The following is a 13,779-nucleotide window of genomic DNA, read 5'->3' as shown; positions in this document are numbered from 1 at the left end:
AATGGAAGGATCCCTGAAGGCAGTAGGCAGGGAAAGTTTCTGGGGATGGAGATGAGGTAGGAACAAAGACAGCAGGAATCCAAGCAAGGAGAGACAGATGTCAAGAGTCACGGAATAGGCACAGTTATCATAACCCATAATTGACATTTACGAAGCAAAAGTCGTACTGAACACTCACCATGTAGGCTTCATCTCATATTTTCATCTAGATGGCAGCCAGATATAGCCTTTCTCATCTTGAGGTTACCAAATGGGCAAGACTAATGAGTTAGGTAAAATCTCCCAGCCCCCACGAACACATGCACAGGTCAGGGACCAAGGTGCCACAGGTGTAGCCTCCGGCAAGACCTCACCCACACCCAACCCCATCAGCAGACACATAAGCAGCCTGGTGCACAGGGAGCAGCAGAGCCCCTGGGCTGAGGAGCTCTGTGTGCTCACACAGATGCATTCCCACTCCTGGATGCCAACACCAACACCGGCATGTCATATACCACCACGTGCACACAGGCACACACTGGGGACATGGCACACAGGTCCTCTGCCACAGTCAGAGCCCTCCTTTCCCATTCTTGCTGGGAACTTGACACCTAGTACTAACACTCACGCGCTTGAGGGCAAGGATGGAAGTAGGGACAGGGCATATCTAGAGGTTACCAGAGGATCACAAGGGCACAGGCAGGGCCATGTGGGGACAGTACCCCCTAAGACAATGATTTCCCCACCACCACCTCCCATCAGTACGAACCCCCTGCCAGGACAGAAGGAAAGGAAAGAAAGTGGAGCCCCGCATCACATAGAGCTGGGAATTTCCTTTTTCCCTAAATCCCCCTGGCCCCCAGGGCCCTGCTCACCTCCCGCCCATCCCTAGCCCACCAGGAACCATCTGCAATCTGCACTGTCCAGAGCTCAAGTGGAGAAGAGAGGGGCTTCTCAGGGGCAGGGCATGCCAGCCCTGATCCAGAGCCCCTCACACCCTCAGAGAGCACGGCCAGGGTGGAGGAGGGGGCCAGCAGGAGCAGCCCCAGGCCTCGCTGTTCTCTATGGCTTTTTATTCCTATGTGATTCTACTGCTCATTCATATAGGGATTGGAGCCGTGGCGCACGGCGGGGACAGCCAGCGGAGGGCTGGGACACTTAGCAAGGGGGCCCAAGGAGAGCCAGGATAGCTTCCTTCCCTCTCCCAGTGCAGGCTGCTAGCCTGGTCAAGGGAACCCCTCAACTCTTGCACCCCTCCCCATTGGCCTCTTCCCCACCAGGTGTAGAGGGGTAGGGGCAAGGGGCTACTGGACCCCATCACTGCTCTGACCCATCACCATAGCACTGGAGACCCTACTGCAGGCTGGCACCAAGAACTGGACTGTGTCTCCAGAATGGCTAAACAACCTGCAGGTGTTCAGCCTGGGAAAATGGGCCTGACACAAGGAAATGAGGCCCAGTGTCCTGAGTGGCCAGGGGTAGCCCCTGGAAATCCAGGGGGTAGCTCAAACGAAGTAAGTACTGTCTCTGCCTAAGGGTTGTCCCAAGACAGAAAGGAGTATGCTTACTGGTGGCAGGCAGTAAGTATACGCCCAGCGAGGCATACAGCAGAGGGTGGACAGACCTGGCAGGGATGCCACAGGGGAGAGTGACAGCTGGACAGGTGGCCAGTCCTTCCTGGACCCCAGGGACTGACATCCTTAGGCCGTCCTCCTGGGGATCTCTGCTCACCCACATCAAACTCATTGGGAGCCAGATTCAAGCCTCCCAGGCTGCTGTTTAAGTGAAACACATGCCCTGCAGAGAAGGGTACAGGGAACTCCAGCTGGGGCTGCTGCCTGACACTGCTCCCATTTCTCAGCCGCTCCCTGCTAGGCTTTGCTCTAAAGAAAGATGAACTGAGAACCAGAGTGTGGTCCTTTTTTTTTTTTTTTTTTTTGCTTTTTAGGGCCGCACCTGTGGCATATGTAGGTTCCCAGTCTAGGGGCTAAATCAGAGCTACAGCTGCCAGCCACAGCCATAGCCACACCAGATCCAAGCCACATCTGCAACCCACACCACAGCTCACTGCTGTGAGCTGGATCCTTAACCCACTGAGCGAGGCCAGGGATCAAACGCACACCCTCGTGGTTCCTAGTCGGATTTCTTTCCCCTGATCCACGGATAGTAACTCTTTTTTTTTTTTTTTTTTTTGGTGTGGTCCTTTTTATTTTCAGTCCTCCTTGCTTCACGCCACAGAAGAAACAGGGGCAGGAGCTGAGCAGGGGGCTGCCTGGGGGAGAAGACTGGGAACAGCAAACTGGCCCAGGGCTTGTCCTGGTCCTCAGGGATACCTGCTGCCATGGCTGGAAGTAGGAGTGGATGAGCGTCCCCATCTGCCTTCTGGTTGGGAAATAAGACACACAGGCCCTGGGTCTGGGAGGTGAGGGCAACCAAGCAGCCAGGACCAAGGTGAAGAGAGGCTGTAAAGCTTGGTGAGGCCCTGGGGACAAACCCTGGTCTGCTCTAGGATGCCGCCCCGCAGACCTCCTGTAGGTTCCTAAAATGTGACCTCACCGAGGCCGCAGGAACAGGAGGTGGGCATCCATGACATTAGTGCCCGTCAGCCCCGTGTGCAGCAGATGTGCCCCACCCTGGAAGCGGCAGAAGAAGGTATATGAGTCATTGTGGGCCAGGAAGGCAGCCACATCCAGACCCTCGGCAACGGCCTGGCTGGCAAGCTCAGGCCTAACCCAGGCCCCAGCTGCTTCTGTGGGCCCATCCTGCCCATCAGTGCCACCACTCAAAAACAGCACATCAATAGGCTCTAATGGCCACTGTCCCAGCTCCACTCCAACACGCAGGGCCAGTTCCTGGTTCCGGCCACCCTTGCCTGAGCCCTGCAACTGCACTGTGGGCTCGCCACCAGCCAGCAAGCAAACTGGCCCCTGAGCTCCCACCACAGCTTCCAGGGCCTCCTTCAGATGCAAATCTGGGAGCTGGAGCTGGGCCGCCAGTTCATAGAGTTGTTTATCCTCCTCTACAGAGGTTCTAGCCGCAGGCATGGTGAGGCAGGCTCCAGCCACTCGGGCCAGCAGCCCATAGAACTGGGCCACATTTTTCACATCACCCTGTATGGCTGTGCTCAGCACCACAGCCTTATAACCCAGTGCCTCAGCCTGCTTCTGAGCCTCAGCCAGTGCCAGTGCATTGGAGCCAATGATCACATTGAGGACATGACCACAGGCATGTGGTCCATGGGGGTCAGAGTCAGCCCGAGCCAGCACAGTTTTCACAGAACGTGGCAGAGCAGCACGAAGGCCATAACGATTGAGGATGTGCAGGCAATCTTGCACACTGTGGACGCTGGCCACAGTGGGGCCGCTGGCAATCACCTCCACAGGGTCTCCCACCACATCGGACAGAATCAGGCTCACCACCTGGGGAAGGGTCACAGAAGCAAGGCTCAGTCCCACCTGGTCCTTGCCCCAAAGCCCATGACGACAAATCGTCTCCGTCCATCCACACGCCCTCACACCACCCAGAGCATCTCCTTGCCCACTTCTCACCCCTCTCAAGTGAGTGTGCAGAACACTCGGCCTTATGAACTCCTGCACCATGCCTCTGCCTTACATCTCCCTGGCACACGTGGACTTGGCTCCACCTGCCCAGGCCTGTCTGGGGAAGAAGGGACCCACACACCTGAGCAGGGTAGGCAGCCTGAGCCAGCCCCCCACCCTTGAGCTGGGACAAGGCCTTCCGGATGGTGTTCAGCTCCTGGATGTTGGCTCCACGGGCTGCCAGCAGCTTGGTTAGTTTCTGCTTCTCCTCCAGTGTGACAGGCGGGATGGGGGCGGGCAGCAGGGCCGATCCCCCACCTGCAGAGATAGTGAAGACCTCAAGCAGAGGGGATGGGTGGCAAAGGAACTTCCCCACCAGGAGAGCAGACCAGCAGTGCCTATCTTAGGGAAGTGGAGGCTAGAAAGGTGGGGTTAGGGTGCCCCCATGTGGGCATATAGAGTATGTGTGCACAGTCACCACACCCTGGGCACCTGAGGGTGAACCCTGCCTTGCAGTAGCCCAAGTCCCAGCAGACAATGGAAGAACTATTCTTTTAGAGCTTGGGAAGGGAGCAGACCTGGAAGGGACACCAGAGGACCACAGAGGGGGCTCTGAGGGAGGTAGAGAACGAATTTCTAGCTCTGGGTGACAATGGTACACACACAGCAACAAGAGAGATATTTTCCCTGCAAGGCCCTGAGTGAGATGCTCCCTGGGTGCCCTCTCATGATTCCCCAACAAGATCAGTTGAGAGGAAGACCCCACCGGCTCAGGGGAGGCCACCAAGGAGTCAGCCATCCAGGATCTCTACTGCCTCCCTTTCTCTGTGACCTTGGTTCAGACCAATGGTCTCTTGGTCTGATATCTGGAACCCATCTCCCCAGCCAAGCTAGCACCCACACCTGAGATGAGTACAAGCAGCAGGTCATCAGCTGTGAGGCCTTCGGCCAGCTGTCGGATGGCCAGCGCAGCCCGCAGCGCATCCCGGTCCGGGAGGTTGTCTTCCGCACCCTCGAATACCTGGACACGGCTATGGGGCTTCAGCAGCATCTCTCTGAAGGGAGAGAGAATGGAGAGCAAGAGATGGGGTGGGTTCCTCTTCCCACCTGAATTTCCAGATATACAGGTAAAGAGACATGAAGAAGGGTGCCCTCTGACAACCACGTGCAGCCAGGCCATACCCAGAAGAAAATAGAAGCTGGTGAAGGAAGGAGGCCCCGATCCAACCTGAGTCTGGGCCCAGGTTCCTCTCCAGATGGATAGTGGGGAGTAACCCTCCCAAGGCTCCTTACTGTTTGCCAGCATGCTCCATGGCAGCACGGATCCCCCTGGGCACGCTGATCACTCCCTGCACGAGATGCTGGCCTAGTAGCTCCTCAGCTGCAGCTGCCATGCCCAGCACAGCCTTGCCAAAACCCACCAGGTAGAGGTTCTGCCGCAGCTGAAAGCTCCGGTCCCGCACTTTCAGCTGCCCACTGTCAGGATCCAAGGACAGTGCCCGCTGCAGCATGGGACCTGGCAGCATGGCACCCACGGTGCTCTCAAATATTTGCCGTGCCTGCTCTTCCAGGGCCATGCCACTGGCCAGCCGGATCAATGGGCACCCCCAGAGGAGTGGGCGCGAGGGGGCTCGGGCGAAGTGACGCAGGACCTGCAGGACTATAGCCATGCCCCACTGCTCCTGCTTTCAGCACCACCTGGAACCCATGGCTGCCTAGGGGAAAGAAAGCACTAGTGAGACCGTTGCAAGGCCAGAGACAGGAGGCTGCCCCCAGCCACAGCTCTGAGGGCTCAGACCCAGTGGACCCCACAGCTGCTGCTTCAAGAATGGGCCATCTGCCAGTCCAAGGGGACTTCCTAAGGCCTTCAGTGGCCTGATGGCACGCCAGTCTTCAGAGCCCAGGCCTGCCACCCAACCACGTCCTCCTCTTCTGCAGGTCACACGCCAGCCCTCTGGACACTCTGCCCCAAGTCCAAAGGTCCTGTTGGCTGAGCCCTCCTCCAGATCGTGCTGAGAGTTAATCATTCACAGGGGAGCAATTACTAACAGTGGGCTCCTGAGGCACCCCTTTTCCACCTCCTGCACTTCTGAGCCTCACCCCCCTGGTACTCCTTCCTTGCCTCTTTACCACTTCTGTATAAGGCTGCTGGCTGTCCCACTAACTTGACCTCAAGCCCAGTGACCTCCAGCCTGCTCTATTTCATTAGCTCATAGCCCTGGGATGGGGAGCCTGGTAAGGCTAGATCTGTATAAGGAGGCTGTAGGTTTGCCAGGACACTGATAGGCATGCCTAGAATGCATCCACAGGGCAACAGGCAGGCCCAGAGGCACATAGACTGAAGAATTCTAGCACTCGGGGTCAATCCTTCAAGAGGTTCAGGTTCAAAACAGCAGTCGCAGCAAAGTCTGGCTCATAGTAAAACCTTGAAGAAGTCTTGAGACACCACATGGCCACAGGTACCATGGGGCCCAATCTGTTGGACAGAAAAGGATGCCCTTCCACCTACATGGTCAGACCCACCCCTGCTGAACACATGACTTTTGGCTCTGACACAACCAGTCTTGGGTCACACCACCCGCAGAGGTGAGAGCCATGTGGCTGGAGCAGGCAAAGGCCAAGCTCCCACAGCTGAGGCCAAGTAGTCGTTTTCCCCACTGGGCACAGTAAAGGCTAAAGAAGTCTTGAGGTGAAGGTCAAGAGGCCGCAGAGGAGTTTAGGGACAATAAAGTCCCAAAGAGCTCACCTCGAGAAAGGCATTACTGGAATGTGCATTGTGGCTCAGCAGTTTAAGAACCTAACATAGTGTCGTGACGATGATGGTTAGATCCCTGGCTTCACTCAGTGGGCTAAGTATCCAGCATTGCTGCAAACTGTGTTGTAGGTCGCAGATGTGGCTTGGATCTGGTATTGCTATGGCTGTGGTGTAGGCCTGCAGCTGCAGCTTCAATTTGACCTCTAGCCCAGAAACTTCCATATGCCGCAGGTGTGGCTGTGACAAAGGAAAAAAAAGATATTATTGGAGTTCCAGCTGTGATGCAGCAGGTTAAGGATCCTGTGTTGACAGAGGCATAGGTCACAGCTGCAGCTCAGATTCCATCTTGCCTGGGAATTTCCATATGCTACAGATACAACAGAAAAAAAAAAAAGGCATTACTTTAATAAATGCCCACCATAAATGCTGACAGCTGACTGCAGCAGCAAGTGTGGACAGAGCAAGAGAAAGGGGCTGGGAATCAGGCTCCAGATCCACCACAAGGACAGCTCGATTTCTCTCATGGGGCCTCATGTGTAAAAAGAAAAGTGGAATGAGATTAAGACTAATAGTCTCCCCTGCACATCTCTGGACTCTCTGAAGCTGTCCACTGTTAACAATGGAACCCAAACATCATCTTATCCCACACTCAAAACACCCGGCAGGAGTTCCCATCATGGCTCAGGAGAAACGAATCTGACACTAGCATCCATGCAGACACAGGTTGGATCCGTGGCCTTGCTCAGTGGGTTAAGGATCCGATGTTGCTGTGAACTGTGGTGTAAGTCACAGACATGGCTTGGATGTGGCATTGCTGTGGCTGTGGCAGACAGCTACAGCTCTGATTTGACCCCTAGCCTGGGAACCTGAACTTCGGGTGCAGCCCTAAAAAGACAAAAACAAAAAATAAAAAACAACCTGTCAGGAGTTCCTGCCCTGAAGCCCTGCATCCTCATGGTTACAGCAGGGGTTTGTTAACACCGAGCCGCCATGAGCACTCCTTTTTTTTTTTTTTTTTTGCCACGACCACAGCATGAGGAAATTCCTGGGCCAGAGATGGAATCCATGCCACAGCCACAACTAGAGCCCCTGCAAGTGGCAACGCCTGGATCCTTAACCTGCTGAATCTGACTGCAGCAGCTCTGGTTGCTCATACAGGCAGGTTCGATCCTGGCCTGGTGCAGTAAAGGATCCTGCATCGCCACAGCTGCAGCATATTCAATCTCTGGCCAGGGAAGGAGGGAGGGGAGGGAGGAAGGAAAGAAACAAAAAGCAAAAAAACCTGGCAACTTCTAGCCTTCAGCCATTTAGCCTACATGAAGCTCAGCTTTCCCGTAAGAGAACCAAGCATGCCCCAGATCAGCTGTGAAAGGCAACACAAAGGGATCCAAAATGGGCCCAGCTGTGGCCTAGGACCTCTGGGGCTGGGCCATTAGAATTAGAGGTAAAACCCCCTTGGCATGTAGCAATAGCTGATTTTTCAGCCTGGGTGAACTTTGTACCAGTTTCTCTGATGGATAGGGGCCTAGAGGATCCCAGCCCAGGGCAGGGGGAGCCCAAGACTAAGGTAGCTAGATAAAGTACAAGTCACTCAGTTAAATTTGAATTTCAGATAAACAAGTAGTTTGTTAAATGTAAGAACCTCCATACCATGTTGGGGACATACCTATACTAAAAAATTTTTATTATTTGTCTTTTTAGGGCCCCACCCACCGCGTACTGACGTTCCCAGGCGAGGGATCCAATCGGAGCTGTAACTGCCACCCTACACCAATTGTTACAGCAATGCCAAATTCTCCGAGCTGCTTCTGCAATCTTTGCCACAGCTCCCGGCAACTCGGGATCCTTAATCCACTGAGTGAGGCCAGGGATCCAACCTGCGTCCTCATGGATACTAGCTTAGCCACCACCGGAACTCCTTTTTTTTTTTTTTTTTGGCCTCAACAGGAGCCTGTGGAAATTCCCGGACCAAGGGTGGAACCCACGCCACAGCAGCGACTAGAGCCGCTGCAAGGGGCAACGCCCAGATCCTTAACCCGCTGAACCACAAAGGAACCCTTAAAAACTTATCTGTTGTTCATCTGAAATTCGAATTTAATTACACGCCCTGCCTTTTTATTTGCAAAACCCAGCAACTCAACTCGTGACAACGCCTCTCCTAAAACCCCCAGCGATCCTGCGCAAAACCCGGAAATACTGAGCAGACCCGCCTCGAGTCCTCCCCCCACTAAGCGGGGCTGGAGCCCTTTCCTCCTTCGCCTGTCCGCCCAGCCCCGGAAATGACGTTACCCTGGGGCCGAGGCCTCAGGCCAAGACGAAGGAAATGGCTGCCGCGTAACGTCCAGTAGTGACCCGAGAAATAAAGGGCAGCAACCGCCGTCACCAAGCCCAAGGTACCCGTTGGCCCTGGCGGTGCGGGCTTTACTGCCCCACAGCTCCAGGCCGCGGATCCCACCCTTCGTGACCGGAAGTCCCCCCAGGGGGCGGGGCGGAATCCGGAACTTTTAGTGCGTGGGGCGGGGTTGGGACTTCTTGGGAGAGCTGCTGGAGGATCCGGAGTGGGATCTTGGATCGGGGTTTTGGCTCATCATTGACCGACTATATCCCCGGCTGAAGGCACTTTCAGACTTCAGTGTCTTCATCTCCACAGTGGAATAATAATCCCCACTTCACCGACTGCTGTAATCCGTCCCCCTCCTTTATTCTGTATTATCCCATCAGTCTCAAATCATTCCGACCTACTGTTAGGTGCCAGGCACTGGACTAATCAAGCGGGAGGAAAAATCACTCCACACAACCCATCCACTCTGGCGCCATATTAAGTCATCCTTTCCCCTCACCGCTGTTATTCCACAATTCTCCGGTTACCCTTTCTCCCTTGGGCGACCAAATCACAGCTCCAACTCAGCAAGAGAGTTCTGCCTCGTGGTTCCCGAACACACAGGCAGTGTGTAAACACAAAAGATCTTAGGCCTCCCACGGAGTCCCCGCACTCACCCTGAGCCTGGCTTGTTACCTTCCCTTATACAAAAAGACAATTCCTGGAGTTCCCCTAGTGGCTCAGCTGTAGCTAACGGACTAGTATCAATGAGGACGCAGGTTCCATCCCCGGCCTCACTCAGTGGGTTAAAGATCCCGCTTTTCTGTGGCTGTGGCATAGGCCCACCGCTACAGCTCCAATTCAACCCCTAGCCTGGGAACCTCCATATGCCCCGGTGCGGACTTTAAAAAAAAAAAAAAGGTGCAGAAGGGTACATTGTTGTTACTAATGTTTTCTTCGGGAGAAATGCTTTTATTCATTCCTCCAACACTCAAGAAACGTTTCCTGAGTGCCTTCTAGGTGGACCAAACCCTCTGTCTAGCTGCTGGGATGAGTAAGAAGTGGTACTCTTAGTTAGGAAATTTCTGCTTTTGTAATTACATTCCGACAGTGCTGCGGGCCAGAAGAGGGGGTATAAATTTGAACATCCTCTCATTATTTAGTCCCAGACTCTCATAAACAGACACCATTTACTGTGCCAGTGCTGTTATATCAGACTGTTAGCAGGAGATATATTATCTTTTTCTTTTTAGTCTTTTTGCCATTTCTTGGGCCGCTCCCGCGGCACATGGGGGCTCCCAGGCTAGGGGTCGAATTGGAGCTGTAGCCACCAGCCTATGCAAGAGCCACAGCAACATGGGGATCCAAGCCTCGTCTGCGACCAACACCATAGCTCACAGCAACGCTGGATCCTCAAACCACTGAGCAAGGCCAGGGATCAAACCCGCAACCTCATGGTTGCTAGTTGGATTCATCAACCACTGCAGCACAAAGGGAACTCCTATATCCATTTTTTTAATCCCCATCCCACCCTACAGCTATTCACAAGATGCATTTAAAGATAAGGTTTTGTTATACTGTAAAAGAACAGAGACCATTCCAACAGAGAAAAAAAGCCAAATTAGGAGTCTTTATTACTGGCCAGGGCCACACACTGCCTAAAAGAGTGCCTAAAAGAGTGTGAAGCCACGAACAAAGAAACGGACCGCGCGTTCATAAAAGCAAACTTACATCCAGGTTGGGAGGGGGTACGCATGCCTAAGAAGGGGTGCAGAAGCAAAGCAGTGGGTTAAGTTATTTTAAACCTTAACTAGTAATAGTGTTTAGGTTAAATAGTAACGATTTAGGGTAAGAGCTGTATTTCCTGACTTCAAGCAGGCAGCTTATGCTGGAGTCAAAGAGGTGGTTAGATGAGTAACCATGTAGCAACTGCAGTTCTCCTTATCAGCTAACCTTGTTCTCTAAGGAAGGGGCAGCTGCCAGAGACTAAGGTGCCCAGCTGCTTACATGACACCGGCGCTGTGGAATGTCAACAAGGCCCAAGCTTATGTCCTTCAGTTTAGATTCACACTGGACTGTGAGCTCCTAGAAGGTGGTAACTTGGTCTGATTAATATTTGCGTTTCCACTGCCTTGCATAGGACCAGACACAAATACAAGCTGGGATTTTTTCTCTTTTTAATGAGTTAACGAGAGAGAAATGCTCAGCTACAAAGTGCTGCAGATCCTAGGTGGAAGGGATTTCACAAAAGGGAAAGAGATCATGGTGAGTGGAAGTAGAAAACTTCAAGAGGAAGTGGAATTTGGGCCCAAGAAAACAGGCTTATCAGAATGCTTAAACATACCTTGATAGTAGGTGCACTTTGGCAATAAATAGTAACGTCAAAATGTGACAAGCTGTGTTCCCATTGTGGCTCCTCAAGTTAAGAACAAGACTATGGAGTTCCCGTTGTGGCGCAGTGGTTAACGGATCCGACTAGGAACCATGAGGTTGCGGGTTCGATCCCTGCCCTTGCTCAGTGGGTTAACAATCCGGCGTTGCCATGAGCTATGGTGTAGGTTGCAGACGCGGCTCGGATCCCACGTTGCTGTGGCTCTGTCGTAGGCCGGTGGCTATAGCTCCGATTAGACCCCTAGCCTGGGAACCTCCATATGCCGCGGGAGTGGCCCAAGAAATAGCAAAAAGACAAAAAAATAAAATAAAGAACAAGACTAGTATCCATGAGGATGTGGGTTCAGTCTCTGGCCTTGCTCAGTGGGTTAAAGAATCCACCGTTGCTGCAAGCTTCGGCCATAGGTCAAGGATGTGGCTTGGATCTGGCATTGCTATGGCTGAGGCATAAGCTGGCAGCTTTGGCTCCAATTTGACCTCTAGTCTGGGACCCTCCATATGCCGTGGGTGTGGCCCTAAAAAGACAAAAAAAAGAAAGAAAGAAAGAAAGAAAGAAAGAAAGAAAGAAAGAAAGAAAGAAAGAAAGAAAGAAAAGAAATGTGACAAGCAACTTCAGTCCAAGAAAATAATTGGTTAGGTGGGCAAAGATGGTGCAAGGGAAGAAAAAAATTTTTCCTCTATTCTCTGAGGTTCATTGACTGAGGCTCTACAAATTAAACTGACAAATGACAGATTAACAGGAGAAAAAAGTTCATCTCAGGAGTTCCTATTGTGGCCCAGCAGGTTAAGAACTCGACTAGCATCCATGAGGATGCAGATGTGATCCCTGGCCTTGCCCAGTGGGTTAAGGATCACAAATTGCCCTGAGCTGTGGCATAGGTCACAGACACTGCTCCAACCCTGCGTTGCTGTGGCTGTGGTATAGGCCAGGAGCTGCAACTCTGATTTGACCCCTACCTGGGAAGTTCCATATGCCATAGGTGCAGACCTAAAAAGAAAAAAAAAAAAGTTGATTTTATATGGATAGGTGGACCCTCACAGAAATGAAGTGAAAACCCCCAAAAAGCCATTAGGCCTGTGAGCTTATATAGCATTTTTAACAAAGAATGATCAGTTTTGGAGATGTGACAAGGCAAAAGGGGTATGAGCTTCTCAGTACATTGTGGGAAAGTAAATATATGGGGGAAACTAATGGAAAATAAAGATTGCTGAGGTAATTTGCAGAGATTTATCTCAGTTTTGGCTCCCCGTCTCCTGGTGTGGGGAGGGCACCTTTCTCAAAACCAGTCTTCCCTAAAACTGAGTTCTCTTACCAAGTTTGTGATTAATCTCTCCATCCAAAACTTTATTCCTTTTCTTGTCTCCTCTGACCTCAGTTCCTTTCTTGTCCTCTTTGACCACAATCCTGTGCTAACTGAACACTATCAACTAGAGTCAGATGACTAAAATTGCTGTTGTAGAAACCATCATTAACATACAAATTCAGGGAGTTCCCTTCGTGGCTCAGTGGTTAACAAATCCGACTAGAAACCATGAAGTTGTGGGTTCGGTCCCTGCCCTTGCTCAGTGGGTTAAGGATCCTGCGTTGCTGTGGCTGTGGTGTAGGCCAGCGGCCGTAGCTCCAATTCGACCCCTAGCCTGGGAACCTCCATATGCTGCGGGAGCGGCCCTAGAAAAGGCAAAAAGACCGAAAAAAAAAATGCAAATTCAGATTGTTTCTCCAGGGCAAATGAACTAACAGGCTCCCAAGCCTGGCCAGAGAACTGTAAACCAGAGACATCATGGCTCCTGAAAATATGATTAAGATAAGCTACAGAAATGTCCCAGAACAATCTTTAATCCCAGCTTCTTTGTTCTTTCCCTTTAAAAATATCCCTAACTCAGAGACCAAGTTGGACTCGATCTGAGACTTATCTCCCACTCCCTTGCTTGGCGCCGTGCAATGGACCCTTACTTTGCTATAAACACACTCTGTCAGAGTTTGGCTTTTTGCGCCAGGGCACACAAGACCTTGCTCCCTAACTCTCACAGGAAATTAATGCCCTGCTTTTCGGTAGAAAGGAGGAGGGAATTACTGTTTTCTATATTCCTTCAGCTCAAAATAATTCTCATGCCAAAGTGGCATATTTGGGAGTTTGCATTGTGGCTCAGTGGTAACAAATCTGACTAGTATCCATGAGGATGTAGGTTCAATCGCTGGCCTCGCTCAGTGGGTTAAGGATTTGGCATTGCCATGAGCTGTAGTGTAGATCACAGATGGGGCTCTGATCCCGAGTTGCTGTGGCTGTGATATAGACTGCCAGCTGCAGCTCCGATTTGACCCCTAGCCTGGGAACTTCCTTATGCTGCAGGTGCGGCCCTGAAAAGACAAAAAAAAAAAAAGTGACATGTTTGGGTGTGGTATATTCTGATCCCCTTTGATGGACATGAAGAGATCTTCAGCCCAGAGGTTTTATGAGTATAAAGCAATCTAGAAGTTCCCTGGTTGCCTAGTGGTTAAGGATCCAGCATTGTCACTCCTGTGGTGTAGGATCAATCCTTGGCCCAGGAATTTTTGTATGCCGCGGGTGCAGCCAAAAAATAATTAATAAAAATAAGGCAATGTAAACCTCCATTGAGAAGTTCCTGCAGTGGTGCAACGGGATTGGCAGCATCTCTAGAGCACTAGGATCTCTATCCCTGGCCCAGCACAGTGAGTTAAGGACCCAGCATTGCCACAGTTGTGGCATAGGTCACAGCAGCTGTGGCTTGGATTCAATCTCTGGCCTTGAGGTAGGAGATAGATGGGCTCCAGG

General features: G+C 52.0%; 1 protein-coding gene across 3 annotated transcripts; it reads right to left on the bottom strand.

Annotated features, from left to right (window-relative positions):
* Positions 1 to 2,162: 2,162 nt before the first annotated feature.
* GLYCTK (glycerate kinase) lies at positions 2,163 to 8,744 on the bottom strand. 3 transcript variants are annotated; one of them, XM_047776128.1, is made up of 5 exons: positions 8,563 to 8,744; positions 4,812 to 5,233; positions 4,422 to 4,573; positions 3,661 to 3,836; positions 2,163 to 3,398 (listed from the first exon to the last, which is right to left on the bottom strand). In XM_047776128.1, the coding sequence occupies exons 2-5, from the start codon at positions 5,186 to 5,188 to the stop codon at positions 2,532 to 2,534; spliced, it is 1,572 nt and encodes a 523-aa protein (XP_047632084.1). In that variant the 5' UTR covers positions 5,189 to 5,233; positions 8,563 to 8,744; the 3' UTR covers positions 2,163 to 2,531. The 3 variants fall into 3 exon arrangements, with proteins under 3 accessions (XP_047632084.1, XP_047632101.1, XP_047632092.1); XM_047776145.1 differs by having other exon boundaries at positions 4,812 to 5,229; XM_047776136.1 differs by lacking the exon at positions 8,563 to 8,744 and adding an exon at positions 6,265 to 6,338.
* Between the last annotated feature and the right edge of the window lie 5,035 nt (positions 8,745 to 13,779).

This window comes from Phacochoerus africanus, chromosome 1, assembly GCF_016906955.1.
Source record: "Phacochoerus africanus isolate WHEZ1 chromosome 1, ROS_Pafr_v1, whole genome shotgun sequence".
In the NCBI taxonomy this organism is placed as follows: domain Eukaryota; kingdom Metazoa; phylum Chordata; class Mammalia; order Artiodactyla; family Suidae; genus Phacochoerus; species Phacochoerus africanus.
This window is presented reverse-complemented; position numbering and strand designations above follow the sequence as displayed.